Raw genomic sequence first — 17,456 nt, 5'->3', positions numbered from 1 at the left:
GCCACTCTGCCCCATAATATGCCTTTTAACCCCCTAAATGCCAGAGTGGCATATAGGGGTATAAGGCATGTCTGGAAGCAGAGTGGCACATAGGGGGTCAAAAGGCATATAATGGGGCACAGTGGCATATAGAGGGTTAAAATCATATCATAGGGCCCAGTGGCATTTAGAGGGTTAAAAGGCATATCATGGGGCCCAGTGGCATATAGGGATTTAAGGCATTTATGGGGCAAAGTGACAAGCCTGGGGGCAGATGTGCATAACTGGGGGCAGGCTGGAAAATAAAAGGAATTAAAAACAAAATATTTTTCTCAATCATAGCTTTTATAAAAAAAAATAGTTTACATGAATTAACATTTACTATAGGAGACTTTTTTCCTATAGGGTCTTCTTATATTCAGGCTTTTTCTTTTTTCCTAAATTAATATTCAGATTTTGGGGGGTCGTCTTATAATCAGGGTTGTCTTATAATCGAGCAACTACGGTAATAACTGCAATGCTGTTTTCATGTATTTATTTGATCTATACCTGCAATGCTACGTTTTATATATTGTTATTGTATACCTGCAAATACAGGATTTGTATGTCTGATTCTGTTGATTTGATATATACCTTCAGTGCTGAGATCACAAGTGAATTTCAATTGATCTATGCATGCAAAGTTGGGTTTGTGTGTTAATGTGTTCTATACCTGCTATCGGCAGCAGGGTCTAATATATATATATATATATATATATATATATATATATGTGTATATATATATATAGGCAGCAGGGACTAATATTAATATATATCGGCAACTGGGGCTAATATTTATATATATATATATATATATATATATATATATATAATCAGCAGCAGGAACTAATATTAATGAAACTGCCAGTTCAGCTGTAATTTTGAAATCATGTTTCAATCATAGTCTTTACTTCAAAGAGATAAGTACTCATTATGTAGATAAAAATGCATGTCTAATGCGTATATGTGATGGGCCATCACATAAATCAATAATAAAAGGAGGGGCTTGCTGGGGGCATTAATACAAATAGTGGTGGCTGGAGGCGATTATACAAGGGTGTGGGGGCACCACATTAATCTATACTAAAAGGGTGCTGGCTGGGGCATCAATACACAAGGGTCAAAAACAACAATGCAGTGTGCAAAATCCATCCTGATGTAGATGTCAGTGATGTAGATTGTCACCAGAATCAGGAATCAGCACTCACTCCCCACAGGAACTCAGGTGCTTAGCTGTGCCGGGAAGGGCCAGCTCCCTAGTAAATCAAAATAGAAAAAGGCTCCAGGCACTCAAGGGTTCCATCAGACAGATTTATTGAAGGAAACGGACAACAACATTTCGACCTCACAATGAGGTCTTTATCAAGTTGACCACACAAATAAAAAGTAAAAGTTTAAATAGCACATACCAATAAATGAATAACCAATCAAAAGACCAATCTAATCTAACACCATGTGTAGTATAATTGATAATCATGTATTAACATAAGTAAATATTCAAAAGTATACATCACATAATAAATAAATAATACTTGCAAATATTAAAAGAAACCAGTGAAAAATAAATATATTAAGATCCATATGTCTTAAATAACCAAAGGGAATATATTAAGAAAATACCCATAAAGTATGTGCAATCAGTGTCTATAATAGACACTGACAGAGATTTAACTAGTGCAGTTCCATGTAAACACAATCAGTGTTAATACTCCAAAAAAAAGGTGTGAATCAAATCAAACCAAACAACCAAATCGACAAAAGCAAATATACTAATTAAAATAAGAAAAAAAGGACAAGCATTTGTCAGCACTAAAGCGTGGTGATGCTCTGCGCATGCGCAAGCTTACTCCATGCATGCGCAAGAGCATTATCTCTGATAACATGGTGCAGGTGTATTCATAAAGTGCAATAGCATTACCAAGTGCATGTATCATCAGATCGCCATCTGTTATCATAAAAAAAAGTGATGTAGATTGTGTCCTGCTGTTTGTGTGTTTTTGGTTATCAGTGTACCAGAGCCTGTCCTGGGGTGTGTGTGCGTATAGGTGTTGGTGCGGCACAGCCTGTCCTGGTGTGTGTGTTTTGGTGCCCGTATGGCATAGCCTGTCCTGTGTGTGTGTGTGTTTGGGTGTCGGTATGGCAGAGCCTGTCCTGGTGTGTGTTTGGGTATTGGTTTGGCAGAGCCTGTCCTGGTGTGTGTGTCTGGGTGTCAGTGTGGCAGAGCCTCTAATGGTGTGTGTGTGTCTGGGTGTCGGTGTGACAGAGCCTGTCCTGGTGTGTGTGTCTGGGTGTCGGTGTGACAGAGCCCGTGTTGGTGTGTGTGTGTTTGGTTATCTGTTTCCTGGCAGTTGGAATTATTTAATTTATACTTATCCAGAGATAAAATGCCCTCCTTAAGTTGTAGTGACTTCAGGGGACAAAACATTCAAAGCCCTGAAATCATTTAGTGGAAAAGTTGAGGTATTGTGTTATTTATGCTATAATATTTATTTCAAGGATTAGTCGTACTAAATTGTGGCTTCAGGCTTCCCATGTTGAATGACCGAGTATTATGTTAGTCCAATAACAAAAGTATCATTCCATAGCACATTACTTTTGGCAATATATATATTCTCAGTGGTATGATTTAATGGTGGAAATTATGAATGCCCCCCCAGTTTGACTGTGGTATCTTGTGTGCCCCCCCTATATATTGTTTCTAGAGTCGCCACTGGTGCAAGTGTATGCTGTTAGAGAGTGTGCATGTATGTATGAGTGTATGGTGTTAGAGTGAGCAGGTGTAAGACTGAACCAGCCATATGGTATGGGAACTAAGGACACCAATCTATAGTGGGGGCATATTTCACTACCCCCTTCCAGCTGTAACAGGCCACTGCAGAGACAGGGACACCAGGGTACTCCACAGACTGTCCATGATACAAGTTGCACTGCTTTGATACGATGTGGGAAGCCACAAGCACACAGGTAGGTTGAAAAGCAGCTGGGTTAATGTATATAGGGCTTAGGGAATATCTCCTCTAATTTTTGCTAGCTTCATTTTACAAGCAAAATACGGATACAATATTTTATTAGATATTATGTACTATTACATGCATATATACAAGAAGCAATTGCAGAAATTGTTTTGGGATGTAGCACATGTCACACTTCCTATTCTGCTTTACTCCCAGATCCTTTGGGCCCTAGCAACATCGCTGGCTGTAAATATCTTGCTCCTGTGAATTGCTGAGCAGAAGGCACGTTCACTGCAACATATGTCCTGCAAGGCAAGCAGCTGGGGTGTTTCTCTTTGTATTTTAACCCCTTCGCGACCTTTGCCGGTTCAGGACCGTCATAACAAGAAGGTCACTAAATGACCTTTGACGGTCCTGAACCGTCAAAAAATTAAATAAGCTTAGAAAGTGATCAAGGATCACTTTCTTCGCTTAAACGGCCTTGCTGCAATGCCTCGATGTCGAGGCATTCAGCAAGGCCGAGATCGGCATCGGGGGCCATGTCCGGCCCCTCCCCGGGGCGTCAACAGCCGCCATACATTGTATGGCGGCGGACGCCCGTTTTAAAAGCGTTTAGGAGGCGATCAACGATCGCCTCCTAAACTTAAATGGTGTCGCTGGAATGCCTCGATCAGGAGGCATCCAGCGACACCAAACACTTACCTCTGGGTGGGCTGTGACCGCTCCGGAGAGCGGTCACAGCCGCCGCTGCCGGTGATCTTCGCCATCAAGCAAGATGGCGGCGGCCCGGGAAATAAAACAATAAAGACGAAAAAGTTCGCTAGAGGGTCTCCAGACCCTCTAGAGAACTGGCTCCACTTGCTGGTTGAATACAGGTACTGCATTCAACCATGCAAGTCAATGGAGCCCAGCTTTCTAATCACTATGTGATTAGTAAAATATTCAAAAAAAATAAAAATAAATAAAAAATGGAAAAAAAAATAAAAAAAAATGTGCTAACATTTAAAAATAATTATGCAGTGATGTCACTAGATGAACCATCCAGTACCAGCAAAATGTGTAAAAAAAAATATAAAAAAAGTATTAAAAAAATAAAATTAAATTAAAAAATATAGTTTATTATTTTGAGCAAGTGCTAAAATTTCTCAAAAATCTCAACAAAGAGTTAAAATAAAAGCACTTCAAATACCCAAGGGGTGTCTAATATATAAAAAAAATGGCTGATGGGGTAAATTGGAGTGGCTGAGCTCAAAGATAGGGCATAGGTACAGACTGACCAAAATGGAGAAAAAAAGCGCACTTCCCAAATGTGGCATTTTAAATCAGAAACAACCCGACAAACCCATGCATGTCGGGTATCACTGCACTCAGGAGATGTTCCTGAACACACATTGGCGTGTTGTTTGACAGTGGCATATACCAGGACCTGTATATCTATAACTAAAGTACAATTTGTGTGAAAAAAAAATAAAAAAAATTACTATTACAAAGTTTGACAAAGTGTAGTTCTATAATTGGTGCATGGAAAGGGTTAAAATAACAGCATTTGGAATACCCTGGGGTGTCTAGTTTTCAAAAATATATGGTTTGAATGGGTTAAATTGAGTTAACCGGCTTCAAAGATATTCCAAAGAGGAGAGGGAGGCACAATGACCAAATGACCACCTGAATTACGCATGCCCCAAAAGTAGCCTTTTACCAGCCAAACAATCTGACAAACCCATGCATGTGGGTTATCGCTGTACTCAGGAGATGTTCCTGAACACACATTGGGGGGTTGTTTGACAGTGACATATACCAGCACCTGTATATCTATAACTAAAGTACAATTTGTGTGGAAAAAAAAATAAAAAAAATTACTATTACAAAGTTTGACAAAGTGTAGTTGTATAATTGGTGCATGGAAAGGGTTAAAATAACAGCATTTGGAATACCCTGGGGTGTCTAGTTTTCAAAAATATATGGTTTGAATGGGTTAAATTGAGTTAACCGGCTTCAAAGATGTTCCAAAGAGGAGATGGAGGCACACTGACCAGATTTGTTAAAAAAGATTTGGAAATCATAAAACGCTGCTTGTACATATTGCCCTATAACTTACAAAAAACAGCAAAAAAACATAAAAACATTGGGTATTTCTAAACTCAGGACAAGTAGTAGAATCTATTTAGCTAGTTTTTTTACTTGCTTTTTTAGGTGAGTAAAAGATTTTTCAAATAAAAGTCATAAAATTTGTTTTTTTTTCAATTTTGCACCATGTTTTTTTAATTTTTTTTATAGTAAATAAGATGATACGATCAAAATAATGGTATCTGAAGAAAGCCCATCTTGTCCTGAAAAAAACAATATATAACTTATGTGGGTACACTAAATGGGTGAGGAGAAAATTACAGCTGAACACAAGCACCACAAAAGTGTCAAAACAGCCTCGGTCCCACAGGGTACAAAACGAAAAATGAGCCCGGCCCTTAAGGGGTTAATGCAAAGAAATTGACAGTGCACATGACTGGAGTATACACTTTCTGGAGCATATTGCTATATTTGGCTCAATCTGGAGAAATACTTCGTAAAATCAGTCTAGTTTTCTTTGTAAGTTTCCAGCATTCCTACCCCAGTTTTGCTGTGATGACAACGGGAGGTATGTTAACATTTTGGAAGTTGTGACATTATCAGATTATTATTATTACTACTACCTTTTATTTCTTAAGCGCCAACAAATTATGCAGAACCGTAAAATTTAATTTGGGGAAGTTAACACATACATAGCAAATATACATCAATACATACAGACACATCAGGAGCTTACAACTGTGCCGTAAGCAGCCATCTAGCCTCATAGTACTTTTATTCAAAGTTTCTGACAGAAATGATGGGTTTATGAGGGCACGGCTCATGAGCTTTCACTCTAACGGAGCAGTATGGGGAGGGAGTAGTCAGGGGTAAGTGGTTTCCAGATGTAAAATAGAATGCATAAATAATAAATAGGAGGGTGGGTTAGTGCTTGGTTCCAGATGGGGATCTGCAGAGGTCTTGGGTGTTTCAGGAAAGCTACAAGAGGAGACAGAGAGAGAGATACATAAGAGAAGAGGTTTTTAGGTTAGAAAAAGGGGCGGGGTTACAGGTGTAGGAGGCGAGAGGGGGAGGGGATTAAGATAAAGAAATGTTCTTTCCCAAGATCAACATTCAGCCAAAAAAGGAAACAGTGTCCCCAACATACACATTTATTACATATACAGGAAAATATACATAATAATACAAAATCTGAACTAGTAAACATGCTTGCAGATCTGGCAAAGTGCAAATTACACTTTATAACTTTCTTGCAAGGGCTTCTCTTTGGATGATTCGAGATGGTGATTTGGAGAGGGCTTGGGATGGTTCAGGAAAGCTACAAGAGGGGAAAGAGATAACAGAATAAAAAAATTAAAAAACACATTTTTAATACATTCTACATCATACAATATAAATTAAAATATATTTTAATACCCTTTGTTTCATCAAAACATTCTATTTATTCCCCCCCCTCTATTATGTAAGTTTCACAGTTTTAATAAAGATAATTATAATAAAATTGTTTTCATGTTCGTCTAAGTAACAATTTGGATAGATTGTCCTTGACACTGTTAAAGCAACCTAGTAAATCATGTATACTTTTGATGAAAGAAAGGACCTATTAATAGCAGGTTTAAAAAAGACAAAGATTGAGAGATTGTACACTGGAGCGTATATACATTAATGGTGCTAATATATCATCCAGCAATTTTGTTTAAAACATCTATATCTTAACAACACAATGCTGATAAATTCCCTTTTCAGCATAATTTCACATCTGTCCGGAAAAGATTTATAGCCCCTCTCTTGTTATGAAGAGACAAGTTATCGATTAACATATTGAACCAAACATTGCATTTTTAAACCATGCAAAACATTGTAGTACATTTTTAATGGTATTTTATAAAACACAAGTTAGGAAACAATGCATTATTAAAGGTAAAGGTATAACGGATGCTATTAATTACCCTTTGCTAGAGACAATCAGCTTAGCAATTAAAGTTGGAGAAGAGGACCCTGTCATATTTTTTGCTGGGAACACTTAATTGTCACATGACACATAAGCCGGCACTGAGATGCTGTTGCTATAAAAACTAAAAGTTCTTAAAAACGTATGTGTTTTTTATCTGAGTAAACATTTGGAAGAAAGAATAAAATAACAGAAATGCTAAGTTTATTTGCTTAACATACTAGAGAGTGGGGTTTTTTTTGTATTATTTTTAAACACATTTAAGTGCAGTTTAACATGGATGTTTGAAAATCTGCATTATCATTTTCATCCTTTAAGGCCGAATGATCTGTACAGTTTATTAAGTAATGACTATAGGATCATGACAATATATTGATTATTATACCGCATTTGCTCGATTATAAGACAAGGTTTTTTCAAGGGCGTCTTCTAATCAGATATCAAATAGAGGTCTGACTACAAGACTAAGATCCAGATCCCCTGCAGATCCTCCTCTCTAGCAGCCTCTGCTGCTGTCAGCACTTCCTCTGGGGGCTTCTAAGATGGAGCGCCGGCATCACATGACCTTCCAATGCTCCACCATAGAAGCCCTGGCGAAGTGCCGGCAGCAGCGGAGGTTGTCTGTGCGCATCACGCAAACGTTCACCGGCTGTGGGATGCGCACAGACAACCTCAGTGGCTGCCGGCAATTCTATGGTGGAGCACCGGAAAGGTCATGTGATGCCAGCGCTCCATCTTAGAAGCCCCTAGAGGAAGTGCTGACAGCAGCAGAGGCTGCTAGAGAGGAGGATCCAGGTCCCCTGCAGCCTTTTGGTTAGCACAAATGGCACATAGTACATATGGTGAGTCACTACATAGAATCCTAATAATGGGCTGTCAAAAGATTAATATGACAAGAGGCCAGAAGGTGCCAGACCTCTCCTTAACCACAGACAAGCTTGGCTGGCCATGTATGATGTATAGGTAAATCAATGAGATTTTTTTAAAGTTCTCTTCACTCACTGAATTATGCATTTTACGGGACGAGCTAAGTCCTTCCTTTTGGAGAAACTACCTAGTGTTTGTCCTTCATACTGAACAATGAAATTAGTTAAACCATTTCTTTCTGTACCTCCCTCTGTATATAGTTATATAAAATGTACAAAAATGTGGGTAAACTCATTTCTATATACATTTACTTGAGACTGATAGGGCACTTACCAAGAAGTAATTGTTATAACAAGAGCTAATGCTGATACTGTAAAGCTTATATAGTAAATGTTCCTTTCTGGAAGATTTCAAAACATCTATACTTGCTTCTGGGAACTATAATGGACACTATCAGGGCTGTACTGGGCATGACTAAGTGACTCTGGCACTTTAAAGGCAATGGCCACCAGTAGTCAGAAGTGCGGCCACACATTAGGTTTTTATACTACATGCACCATGTTGTATTTGGCTGTAAAACCCGATCTGCCAACGCAGTATTGGTAAGTAAAAAGCCCACTCCTCCCCCAGCCCACCGGGCATATGCCCAGTTTGTCAGGTGGCCAGTCTGGGCCTGGATGCTTTATAAATTGAGACACACATAAAAGTTTTGTAAAGTGGGTTAAGAGAAAAGAGTAAATTAATTGGAATACCAAGTAGTCACACATTTTGTTATTTTTCAGTGTAATTATTATCGTCTCTGAGATATGTGATTTCACAATAGATTGATGTATGTTTTATTATTTTGCTGTGAAGCATTATGTAATGGTATTTCATCATTCTGAGTAACAGTGCACTTTTGTTTGTAATCATTCTAAGTACGTTATCATTGCATCTTGTATATATGTTTAAGGCAATAAATATTCAGACACAAGCTTAGATAAAGAAAGTTGCATTATTAATTGCAACAGGAACAGTGGTTTATGGGTTATCAGTGAGAGGACGCACAATGCTTTATCATGACAACACTGATAGCGTATATGCTACTGTCACTTCTTTGTGAATCTTGTTTGTCATGCTCCAAGCCAGGCCTAGCCCAGTTCGATGCCTGGCACACATCACATTTACCGATTTATTGCCTTATCTAATCTACGGTATGAGGCAACCAATAATATATTTTCTCTTTGAATAACAAATTGGGCTGCCTCTTCTTTTTAGTGACAGGAATGCTGACTTCTTTATACCTAAGGTGCTTCATTTATTGCTTGGTGTAAAATTTAAATACTGAAGACTCCCTCAGGTCTATTCTGCTGAAAGAAAAATTTATGTAATATTGTAGATTATAAATGTAGCCATCACGGTTCAGTGTTTTATAGTCATAGGGAGCTAGCCTGAGTGGAATTCAGTTTTAATAAATTACTTCAGTGTTGTCTCCAAGAGATTTAAAGGCCACCACATCCCATTTCACTTGATATTTTGCATGCCATGTTATAATTTCCTTTAGAGAATTCATTTTAAAACTATAGAGAAGGACAATACTTCATCCTACTACTTAAAAAAGGAAGACTTTCACAAAAGATATTCACTCAACTGCCTTTTTGAATATGAAAGGCTGCAAGGAAATATTATGTGCAGTTTATGTGCAAATTATTCATTTGGGAGAATATTAACTTTGGAGAGAAGGAACCTTCCAGTTGTCCACACCACTGAGGAATTAAACCTTACTGCTATGTGCCCTTATATCAATTAGTATGCAATCTCGTTATCATTCATCTTCCTAGGATTTATAAGAACTCAAATACATCTCGGGATAATCTGGCAATTAGATTTAATTAAAGGAAACAGTGGTGTCAGCAAAATAACTTTAACATAACTGATAAATGCCTGAAATAATGAAAAAATAGGTCTTTAGAATTTTTCAAATTAGATGTTGAGAGTTGTTCCTGCTCGATTGCGTATTAAATTTGAAAGATTTCTTCCAATATATTGGTTCCACTAAGTAGTTGGATTTTTATATTTTATGATTTGTTATTTTGACCTGAAGACATCTGTTCAAGGTGGGCAAAAATGTCCTTAAATATGTTGCACATAATGTTGTTGAATGGCATTGGAATTATATTTGTGTTATTTCACAAAAAAAATTAAATAAAAAATAAAGACCTTTTCAGAAACATTATAAAATAGATGGATGAACAATAATAATATTAATGTACCTGAGGCATCAACTGTGCTTTGTAGTGCACACACTTAACCCCAATACCCTTATGTGTTTCAATAAAAAATACAATAGTTTAGTGGTGAGATTTATTCATTTTTACATCTTTTGCAATTCAGAGTTGACTTTGTCCTTTATTGCATATCTATTGTAACTTGAGCATTTATCAGCATAAATATTGTCAAGGCTTGGTTGCAGTAGTGTACCTAGCGGGGGGCGGGGGGGCGGTCCGCACCGGGTGCCGCTCATCAGGGGGGTGCCAACTTGCCGGCACCGGGCACCCCTCCAGAGACGGACAGTAATGTCCGCCGCTGGAGGAGCAGGCTCGCAAGGGAGATCCTTTAACCGGCTTAAAATCACTCAAGGGAGCCGGAGGTCTGTTAAAGACCTCCGATACCGCTCCCTTGCGATGTGCGCGGCAACTGCTGATGTGCGCCGGGGTTTGTTGTCAGATCCCGGCGCACAACACTGAAGCCGCGCCCACCGCCGTCCGTGACCTCTGAACCGGAAGAAGACAGAAGAAGAAGAAGAAGAAGAGCGAAGAGGAGGAAAAGGAGCTGACTGCTGTAAGAAGAAAAGTGACAGAGGAAAGGTAGGAAAGCATTCAGTGAGAGTGACAGTGAGAGTGGATTGGTATACGTGTGGATTGGTATGTGTGGATTGGTATGTGTGGCTCTAGACTGTAAGCTTGTGAGCAGGGCTCTCTCCACCAAATGTATCGGTTTGTCTTAGTCTGTCAATTCTTGTCTTGTCATATCCCTTGAATTTATGTATTGTATTAAGCGCTGCGTAAACTGTTGGCGCTATATAAATAAAGGATAATAATAATAATAATAATAATAATTAGTATGTGTGGATTGGTATGTGTGTGAGAGTGATGGGTGTTATGCTGTACCATTTCCAATGTCTTTTTCATTCTATAATTACGCTCTAAAGTACATCATAACTCCCATCACTCTATGCTGTTCCAGGTAAGTGAACTTCAAAGGGGGAGAGGGTAGATAGTTAGGAGGGGGTAGATAGGGAGAAGGGAGTGAGAAGGGGTAGATAGGGCAGAAGGGAGTGAGATGGGGGATAGGGGGTAGATAGGGAGAACAGAGTGAGACAGGGTAGATAGGGCAGAACGGGGTACATAGGGCCGAAGGGGGTAGACAGGCCAGAAGGGAGTGATAAGGGGTAGATAGGGCAGAAGGGAGTGATAAGGGGTAGATAGGGCAGAACGGGGTACATATAGCAGAAGGGGTAGATAGGGCAGAAGGGGGTAGATAGGACAGAAGGGAGTGAGAAGGGGGTAGATAGGCCAGAAGGGAGTGAGAAGGGGATAGAAAAGGGGGAAAGGTGGGTAGTAAGTATATTGGAATAAATAAACAGTGAGAATGAGTGAGAGAATAAATGAATGTGTGGATGCATTGTGAGAATGGTTGAGAGAATAACTGATTGTGTGAATTAATTATGTGAATGAAAGTGTGAATTAGTGAGTGACTGTAAAAGTGTTTGTGTGTATGATAGATGTATAATTGATTTGTGGAAAGGCAAAGATGGCACAAGCAGGATGTTTGAGCCTTGGGGACCAAGATGACACAGGCAGGGTGGTTATGGGACAAAGATGGCACAGGCCGGGCTGTTTGGGGACAAAGTTGACTCATGTTAGGCTGTTTGGGGACAAATATGGCAGGTCCATTGTGTGTAATCTGGGTGCTGGTCAGGTTCTATGTGGGCAGTGTGGATGCCAGGGCTGGCTTTGGGTTGTGCAACCTATCATCTATGCCTGTAGTTTTATCTCTACCTTTATTGCTGAGTTTTTATGTGATTTCCAGTTGATCTATACCTGCAATGCTATGTTTCCATACATTATTATTGTATACTTTCAAATACAGGATTTGTATGTCTGATTCTATGCCTCCAGTGCTGAGTTCACATGTGAACAATAATAATAACAATATTAATATATATATGATTGCTATGTACACATTCCTATGTACACCAGTACATGCTAGAACCTGGACATGATAGGAGTGTGATTGCTGTTAACAATTATATATATATATATATATATAAATATTGTTATTTATTTATTTTTTGTCCTATTTCGGTGTGTGACTTACTTTAAATAAAAGTGTTAGATTTTTTTTTATGGTGGGGGGGGGTCATATTTGGTTTCGGCCAGGTAAATGCTGCATTTTAGGTTTCAGTCCAGAATTCGTTTCGGTGCATCCCTACTACTAAGCCAGACAATGAAGTGGTAGGCCCACACTACATCAATGTTTGGCTTAGTATATAGTGATAGGAGTTATGCTGCACTACTGTCAATGTCTGGCTCAATGTATAGTGATAGGGATTATGCTGTACCACCGTCAATGTCTGCCTCAGTATATAGTGATAGGTGTTATGCTGTACCACCTTCAGTGTCTGCGCCAGTATATAACAATAGAAGTTATGCAGTTTTAAAGTGTGTGTGGGGGGGTGCCATATACAGGATCCGCCCCAGGTGCCAAATACTTTAGGTACGCCAGTGCTTGGTTGCATTCAAAAATGTGTTAAATTATTGCAAGGATGCTTGTTATACAGGGCAATAATACATCATTTAAAAAGGAATCACTCTGTGGACACAAAAGGCAATTTGTGTAAATAGAAAGGCAAATCAAAAGTGACTCCAGAATCTCAATCTGGTGGTAAAGTGCTGAATCAGATCGTCTGAAGAAAAGGTTTTTGATTTTAAGCGATTGTGGCATTCAAAGTGTGCTGTGTCAGTTTTGTACTGTTGAATATAAAGGATTAACTATGTAATATTCAAACTAAATGCCTATCTGCATAAGAAGGGGAAGTTCATTTAATATGGTAGTCCTGCTTGACCAAAGATAATTATAAATAATGTTTTTTGTGAGGTCAATTAATTAAAAAATTGTGTGCAGAAAATTTTTAGAAAACCTACCACAAAATGGCAGCAGGTGCTCTGGACTGATGAGTCAAGGTTTTAAATATTTGGCTGTAACAGAAGGCAGTTTGTTTGCCAAATGGGTTGGAGAGTGGTATAGAAAGTGTTTGCAGGCAACACTGAAGCATGGCGGAGGTTCTTTGCAAGTTTGGGGCTGCATTTTGGAGATTTAGTCAAATTTATTTCTCTCCTCAATTTTGAGGAGTACAGGCAGATAAGTAACCATCATTTAATATTATCAGGGAGGTATCAGATTGGCCCCAAATTTATTCTGCAGCATGACAACGATCCCGAAAGGGATGTTATGGCCTCCACAGAGCACTAATTTTAACATCATCCAGTTTTTCTGGGATTACATGAAGAGAAAGAAGCAACTGAGGCTGCCTAAATCCACTGTAGCTCTCTAAGATGTTACTTATCTCCTGAGTCCCTTAAAAAACTGTGCGCAAGTATACCTTCGAGAATTGATGCTGTTTTGAAGACAAAAGGTGGCCACAGTAAATACTGATTTGATTTTGTTTTTTCTTCTGCTCACTAACTTTGCATTTTGTTAAAAGATAAAAATAAACTAGAAGCATGTCTATTTTCGAAAGCATTTTTAATTTACAGCAATTTTTCACTCCTGCCTAAAACTTTAGCACACTATTGTATATGTGACTGGGGGCTGGATAGACATAGGTGTAGGCGCTTTATTCTACGCAAAACTTATGTAGCGTGCAACTACATATATATATATCCAGGGAACAGGCTAAAGGAATGAATCTGCTGCACCAGTGGCAGTAAAGTATGTGGTGAGGCACAATCAGGCACTGGCCCACAGGGCACTTGCCTGATGGCCAATCTTGGTCTGCCTATGATGCCAAAGGCTCATGCAGTGTCACCTCTGTTTGTAGATTTCCCTGCACTCAAGAAAGGTTGTCTTTAACTGCTTGTTCAGTGATGGGGTTCTGCAGACTAATCTTAACAATTCTTTTTTAATAGATTTGTTAGTACTTTATACAATCGTATCATATCTTGTCCCATGATGTCATATATTTTGGAGTAATAAGAACCTGGTCATAGGTTGATGTGCATCATGCAGCAATAATTCTTTGTTTACACAGCAAGTTCTTTCTCTGTCATTTGTAGGTGTGAAAGGAAAAAAAGAATTCCATTCTACCAGAATAAAGTCATTATGTCTAACCAGAGTGTGCATGTTGCTTTTCAAAAGCTTTTATTAATACAAATGTAATAATTTGATTCCTAAATGTCAATACAATATTTTTGTTACTGAAATCAACCTGTACAATATAATTTAAAAATACATGTGTCCTGGTGGGAGTAACACACAATATTTCTAGCAACATTGTAATGTCATTATTTGAATTATGGTATGGTTCCATTTTGTTATATTGTAATAAATACAAAAATGATATGTTTCTCCATGAGGTCCATCTAAATCTCCCACAGGCGGTAACTTTGTATTTTCATTTCTCTGAATATGTTTCAGGCCTAATAAAAGACAACCATTAATTCCTTTCACCCAGGAGGCCATCATATGCTGTTTGCCAATTTTTTTTCCTCTCCACTAAACAATTTAGTCAGGACCATTTCCCAATCAATTTCATTCTAATTTGCCATATATATTTATGATTAATTTTACTATGGGTAAGTCAGAAAATCCTGTAAACCATTTCCAGAACCCAGTCCCAATCTTTCATGTGGGTTTTGGCTGAGAGTTTATGAGAGCTGATTATCATTTATCAGTGGTTTTGGCTATGAAAATACAGTAGGTTTTACTTTGCCAACATTAGCAATTCCAGATTAATTTTAGATTTCCATGTTAACTTCCAATTATTTACATTAGATGACAATGAACTTTTGATGACCAGAAAACATGTTTTTGTCTTTCTCAGTCTTATTGTTTGTATTTTACTTTTTCACATTTTTTTTCTTTTTTTTTTCTTTTAATAGATCATTTAAAGGAGAAATTAGAAGAATATATGTCCTATTACCCAAAAGTAAGAATTATACGTACGAAGAAAAGGGAAGGTCTGATTCGGACTCGACTGCTTGGAGCATCGATTGCCAAAGGAGAGGTCTTAACATTCTTAGACTCTCATTGCGAAGTTAATGTGAATTGGCTACCACCATTACTTAGTAAGTATAACATTTGGGTGGGTGTCACCATTAAACAGATAGTAAAGTCAGTCCTTCTTTTTTCTATCATAGGATTAAACAATACATCACAAAGCAACATAAAGTGTGTGGGGAGGCTTTGTTAGTTTTGAGGATGCTGTTGATGGTCAACTTCATCCAGATTCCTGATAATCTATGTAAGAGCTGGATGCAATATAACAAAAAAGGCATATGTTGGAGTTAACATGAAAAGCAGGCATTTTTATCAGAAAATTGGGGAAAAGCAGTGTACACATAAACAAACCATCATATACAGTATCTCACAAAAGTGAGTACACCCCTCACATTTTTGTAAATATTTTATTATATCTTTTCATGTGACAACACTGGAGAAATGACACTCTGCTACAATGTAAAGTATTGAGTGTACAGCCTGTATAACAGTGTAAATTTGCTGTCCCCTCAAATACAACTCGCAGCCATTAATGTCTAAACCTTGGTAACAAAAGTGAGTACACCCCTAAGTGGAAATGTTCAAATTGGGCCCAATTAGCCATTTCCCCTCCCCGGTGTCATGTGACTCATTAGTGTTACAAGGTCTCAGGTGTGAATGGGGAGCCGGAGTGTTAAAATTGGTGTTATTGGTTTCACACTCTCTCATACTGGTCACTGGATGTTCAACATAGCACCTCTCTGAGGATCTGAAAAAAAGAATTCTTGCTCTACATAAAGATGGCCTAGGCTATAAGAAGATTGCCAAGACCCTGAAACTGAGCTGCATCACGGTGGGCAAGAACATACAGCAGTTTCACAGCACATGTTCCACTGAGAACAGGCCTCGCCATGGACGACTAAAGAAGTTGAGTGCACGTGCTCAGCATCATATCCAGAGGTGGTCTTTGGGAAATAGACATATGAGTGCTGCCAGCATTGCCTGTCAGTGCTCAGACCATAAGCCGCACACTGCATCAAATTGGTCTGCATGGCCGTCGTCCCAGAAGGAAGCCTCTTCTAAAGATGATGCACAAGAAAGCCCGCAAACAGTTTGCTGAAGACAAGCAGACTAAGGACATGGATTAACGTTGAACTCCATGCCCAAGAGGGTTAAGGCAGTGCTGGAAAATAAGGGTGGCCACACAAAATATTGACACTTTGGGTTGTACTCACTTTTGTTGCCAAGGTTTAGACATTAATGGCTGTGTGTTGAGTTATTATGAGGGGACAGCAAATTTACACTGTTATACAGGCTGGGCAGGGTTAGGGTCCTTAAGATGAATGTTCTGTATATTGCAGGCACAATATACCCATGCATGTTCCAAAAGCCTATTTCAAATCTCTAAAAGCCCTTCTGACAAGGTATATCTGGCCAAATAAGTGATCTCAGTTGGGATACAGCTACCCATCCCTGCCCAGATCAATGGGAGGGCTAGCTTTCCCTAACTTATCATGCCAGTTTTCTGGGTAGAATTGTAGAATGTCTCACAGCTAGAGGGGAAAAGGCTTGGGTCAACTTGGAACATGTTTTCTCAGATATACCACTTAGTTACACACCCTGGATCACAAAGCACAAACTAACTTCTACTATGTTTAACACATCTGGCCATCTTTTCTATAATGGGACAAGATCTCAAAAGCTTACCATCTAAATAATACTCTGACACCACTCATCCAAAACAAGCCCTACAATCTATGTACCCTTGCACACTTCTTCCCAGAGAATGCATCTACTTTACTATTTTGATATGTAGTCCAAGGCGGTAAGCTTAAACCCATAAATTCTCTCCCTAATGTAGATTATGAATTTAAGCACTATGTACACTCGTTGCAGACTGCTCCCAAAAGAGACATAGTTTGAGCTGTAGTGCATATAATGTTCAGAATGTACCAGTGTACCACAAACTTGCCATCCCAGAGAAACCCATATTATATTACATTGTGGTAAAGGGACCTGAATCTCACACTTCCATCCCAATAATGGCAAAAAATATTTATCCTGACGTCAGTTGCAAGATTCACGAAGCAGCATACAAATTACTGATGAGTTGGAACAGAGTCCCGGCAGATCTCAACTTATCTTTCCTGACATAAGGGATAGATGCAAGAGGTGCCAGAGTGGACCAGGAATGTATGTACATACCGTATTTTTCGCTCTATAAGACGCACCTGCTGATAAGACGCACCTAGATTTTAGAGGAGAAAAAAAAGGAAAAAATATTTTGAGCTAAAAAATGGGCTAAAATATTTATTACAATAACTGAATAAGCTATGAACACAGTAAGACACACACAGTAA

General features: G+C 38.7%; 1 protein-coding gene across 1 annotated transcript in view; it reads left to right on the top strand.

Annotated features, from left to right (window-relative positions):
• Positions 1 to 17,456, top strand: part of LOC149280687 (polypeptide N-acetylgalactosaminyltransferase-like 6) — a 537,937-nt gene that overhangs the window by 387,594 nt on the left and 132,887 nt on the right. The window contains exon 6 of the mRNA XM_089500181.1: positions 15,000 to 15,185. Coding sequence (XP_089356307.1) covers positions 15,000 to 15,185 — 186 coding nt within the window. The remainder of the gene's footprint in view (positions 1 to 14,999; positions 15,186 to 17,456) is intronic.

Source organism: Sceloporus occidentalis, unplaced genomic scaffold (genome assembly GCF_023333645.1).
Source record: "Sceloporus occidentalis isolate IW3139 unplaced genomic scaffold, rSceOcc1.0.p SCAF_149, whole genome shotgun sequence".
Classification (NCBI taxonomy): domain Eukaryota; kingdom Metazoa; phylum Chordata; class Lepidosauria; order Squamata; family Phrynosomatidae; genus Sceloporus; species Sceloporus occidentalis.
Note: the sequence above shows the minus strand (reverse complement) of the source record. Positions and strands in the feature narration are given on the sequence as shown.